The following is a 4,188-nucleotide window of genomic DNA, read 5'->3' on the forward strand; positions in this document are numbered from 1 at the left end:
GGACGTTATTAAAGAGCAGAAAACTTTGGTTTGGTTATGAGTCAGCTGCTCGTATCACAGCGTGTCAAAGCAACGATGCATTAAAATCTAAAGCCTGTAGACGCTGCTTTGGCCAGAGGGACCCTGCAGAAGTCAAGGGCTGTAAATGCTAATGTCCCGAGCACTAATGTGAGATAATCCAGTGAAGTACACTCGTCTGAGACATTAGAGGGACAATGCCCTGTTACATCTGCAGCTGGAGCTGGAGGATTTGAATACGAATGCAGTCGCTCGGGTCAGATCAAAGCTGGAAGACTGCAGACTGCGAGCCTGTCGCTGGCCGAGGAGCTGTCAGAGAGCTGGAGACGCCTGTCTGTCTGCACAGGTCTCCAAGCTGACCAGACGCTCTCACAAACTCTCGTCTGAACGTACACACACACACACACACACTCACGCGCTCGCTGAGGAAGCAGACAGAAGAAAATGTGACAAAAATGACATTTTTGTACACGATTCATTTATACATTCAGATCATTTCAGATGATAAAACTGATGATAAACAATGAAAGAATCAATACGTTGGTTCAAATCTGCTGCAATTTCCTGCAATTTAGCCATAACAACTCTCTAAAATATTTGTGCAAACTAAATTCTTTTGACATTTTTAGTTCACGATTCATTTATACATTCAGATGATAAAACCACTTGATTTTACAGTATTTGTGCTGTAAATATATGGTGCATCAGATGTCGGGTGGAACGACATGAACGTTATCAGTCTACTAGTCAAGAATAAAAGAATAAAAATAATGAAATAAAACAACAATAAAAAGAAAACGCCATTTTTTAAAGATAGATGTCGATAACAGAAGCAGATTTCAAGCAATATCTTGATTGATGTTGTCGTTATTTATCGTTAAGTTTTATCATCTGAAATGATCTTGAAAAAAATATTCAAGATATTCAACACACACAAGAATATTTTATTAAAAAACATGTAGTGAAATTTAGTGTTTTTGACTGAATTACATGAAATTACAGCAGATTTTAGCCAACGTATTAATTGATATTTTCATGATTTATCATTTGTTTTTATAATCTGAATGTATAAATGAATTGTGCAGAAAAAATTTCACAAAATGTATGCTTGCACAAACATTTGATCTAAATCATGTACTGAAAATGCCATAAAAAAATTGTATTGTGAAAAAATATGTAGTGAAATTTACAAAGTGGTTTTGACTAAACTTGATTCTTTCATAATTCATCTTTACGTTTTATTAAAAAAATGATCTAAACGTGGACACTAAAACGTGCTCAAAAAATGTGTTTGCACAAATGTAGTGAAACTACGCATCATACGCAGCAGATTTCATATGCATTTATATTTTCATTAATTATCAGTTTTATCCTCTGAAATGATCTGAGCATTTACATTTTTATCATGTACTGAAAGTTTCACACACAAAAAATGTGTTTGCACAAATATTTTATTAAAAAATATGTTGTGAAATTTAGAGAGTGATTTTGACTAAATTACAAGATATGGCAGCAGATTTCATATTGATATTTTTATTCATTATCAGAGTTTTATCATCTGAAATGATCTGAACAAATAAACGAATGATGTGCTAAAAATCTCAAAAACATGTTTGCTCAAATAAAGAGTGATTTTGACTAAATTGCATGAAATTGCAGCAGATCTCAGCTTGATTCTTTCATTATTTAGCATTACGTTTGATTAAAAATCAGAACAATAGACACTAAAAATGTTTGCACAAATAATTTAGTGAATAATATGTAGTGAAACTCAGAGAGAAGTAGAAAACTGCAGATTTCAACGAACACACTGACTGATAGTTTGGGTTTTATCATCTTAAACTGACACGTGAATGAATGACTCCAGAAACGTCAGCTGAAGTAAAGTCTGCACGCTGTATCTGTGCCTCTCCCTCAGCAAACGGAGGTTAAGTGCGTCTCTTTGATTGTGTATGTAATGTCCCCCCTCGCACCCCCCCGTCTGGGGCCCATTATCTCCTGTCTGGCCCTCAGATGTGCTTGATAACGCCTCTATATAAAGACAGGCTTCTCCCGCTTCTGCTTCACTCACCCATCATGCATCTCTCGTGTCTGCTGCTCCTCGTGTCTCTCGGGGCCCACGCCGGGGCCTTCGACCTGGGCCAGACCACTCGCTGCGTCCCCGTCCCGCTCCAGATGAACGTCTGCCAGGACGTCCCGTACTCGGAGATGCGCTTACCCAACCTGCTGGGTCACACCAGCCTGGATGAAGCGGTTCCTCGCTCGGAGGACTGGAGGACGCTGCTGCACACCGGCTGCCATCCACAGGCCCGGGCCTTCGTGTGCTCGCTCGTGGCGCCCGTCTGCCTCGACAGGTACGCTCATCACTCAAACACACAACTGCAAAACAATCATGCTTGCACGAGTTTTACATTTAAAAATATGTTGTCAAATTCACAACGTGTTTTTTTTTAAATTTAAGCAGATTTTAGCCAATGGATTGAGAGATTTTTTTTTTCATTGTATATTTACATCTGAAATGATCTGAGCGTATACATTAATCTCCTACTAAAACTGTCACACAAAAAATAATGCTTGCACAATTTTTTAATTGAACAATATGTAGTAAAATGTACATGTTGATTGATTTTTTTTCATTATTCATCGTTAAAGTTTTATCATCTGAAATGATCTGAACGCATAACTGAATCATGTACTGAAAATGTCTCAAAAAATCATGTTTGCATGAGTTTTACATTTAAAAATGTGTCATTTTATATTCAAAAATATAGTCAAATTTACAAGGCGTTTTTTTTTCAGCCAACATACTGATAGATTTTTTCATTGTTTATCATCAGTTTTATCATCTGAAATTATCTGAACGTATAAATTAATCAGGTTCTTAAAATGTAAAAAAAATTAAATAATTATTTATCAAACAAATATGTAGTAAAATGTTTTTGCACTAAAAAATGATTTCAAGCAACATTGTGATTGATTTAGTCATTATTAATCCTTCAGTTTCATCATCTGAAACGATCTGAGTGTGTAAATGAATGGTGTAGTGATGTGTGTGATGTGTGTGCAGGTTCATCCAGCCGTGTCGGAGTGTGTGTGTGGCCGTGAGGGAGAGCTGCGCACCGGTGTTAGCCTGTCAGGGACACGCGTGGCCCGAAGCCCTGGACTGTGAACGCTTCCCTGCACAGGACGACACGTGTTTAACACCACTGCCCAAACACATCAGTGCCTTCTCTAAAGGTGAGACGAGAACACACACACACACACACACTGACCAACACACACACACATGCACTGAGCTAACCGTATATCTGTCTGTGTGTGTGTGTAGAGTTCCCTCAGCCTGTGTGTCAAAGCTGCCCGTCTGTGGAGGAAGCGCCGTCTCTGAAGACCGTGCTGGACGCTCTCTGCCTCAACCACTTCGGTTAGTGCTCATTATTATTAATATATATATATATATATGACATGTATGACATATTGACATGTTAAAGGCCTGCGATGTGGTAATCATGCTTTGGTAAATCATAATTATGACATACTAAGTCATATTTATCAGATGAAAAGTCGAAATTATGACATTAAAGAGGCCAAATTATTACAAAAAGTCATAATTATGACAAAAACCTGGAATTACTACAAAAAGTCATAATTATAATTTAGCATGTCATAACTTTTTATCTCATATTTGACTCAGTATGTCATCATTTCGATTATCTCATAATTTCAACTTTTTATGTCATAATTCAGACTTTGTCTTAGTCATAATTACAAGATAAAAAGTCGAAGTTAAGACATACTAAGTATGTCATAATGATTTTGTGTCATAATTCCGTTATAGTTAAAATGTTTAATGCTGTAACATTACGTTTTTTATGTCATAATTTCTTCTTTTTGTCATAATTAAGTCTTAGTCATAATTATGACTTAGTATGTCATTAAACTTTGCCATAACTTACATTTTTAATGTCATATTTGACATAATTTCAACTTTTGATGTCATAATTTCTTCTTTTTGTCTTAAGTCAGTCATAATTATGACTTGGTATAATGACTGTTTATGTCACAATTTCGATTTTCTTAATCTCATAATTATGAATCAGTTAGAATAATGACTTAGTACGTCTTAACTTCGGCTTTTTAACTTATAATTATGACTAAGCATGTCATAATTTC

General features: G+C 36.2%; 1 protein-coding gene across 1 annotated transcript in view; it reads left to right on the forward strand.

Moving 5' to 3' along the window:
- Nucleotides 1–1,716: 1,716 nt before the first annotated feature.
- szl (sizzled) overlaps nucleotides 1,717–4,188 on the forward strand; it is a gene marked incomplete at its 3' end in the record, with an annotated part of 2,906 nt that continues 434 nt past the window's right edge. Inside the window, exons 1-3 of the mRNA XM_082160756.1 lie at nucleotides 1,717–2,372; nucleotides 3,086–3,255; nucleotides 3,347–3,439. Of these exons, the coding sequence (XP_082016882.1) occupies nucleotides 2,032–2,372; nucleotides 3,086–3,255; nucleotides 3,347–3,439 (604 nt within the window). The 5' untranslated portion in view covers nucleotides 1,717–2,031. The remainder of the gene's footprint in view (nucleotides 2,373–3,085; nucleotides 3,256–3,346; nucleotides 3,440–4,188) is intronic.

The sequence above is a fragment of the Leuciscus leuciscus genome (genome assembly GCF_965113295.1).
Source record: "Leuciscus leuciscus genome assembly, chromosome: 25".
NCBI lineage: Eukaryota > Metazoa > Chordata > Actinopteri > Cypriniformes > Leuciscidae > Leuciscus > Leuciscus leuciscus.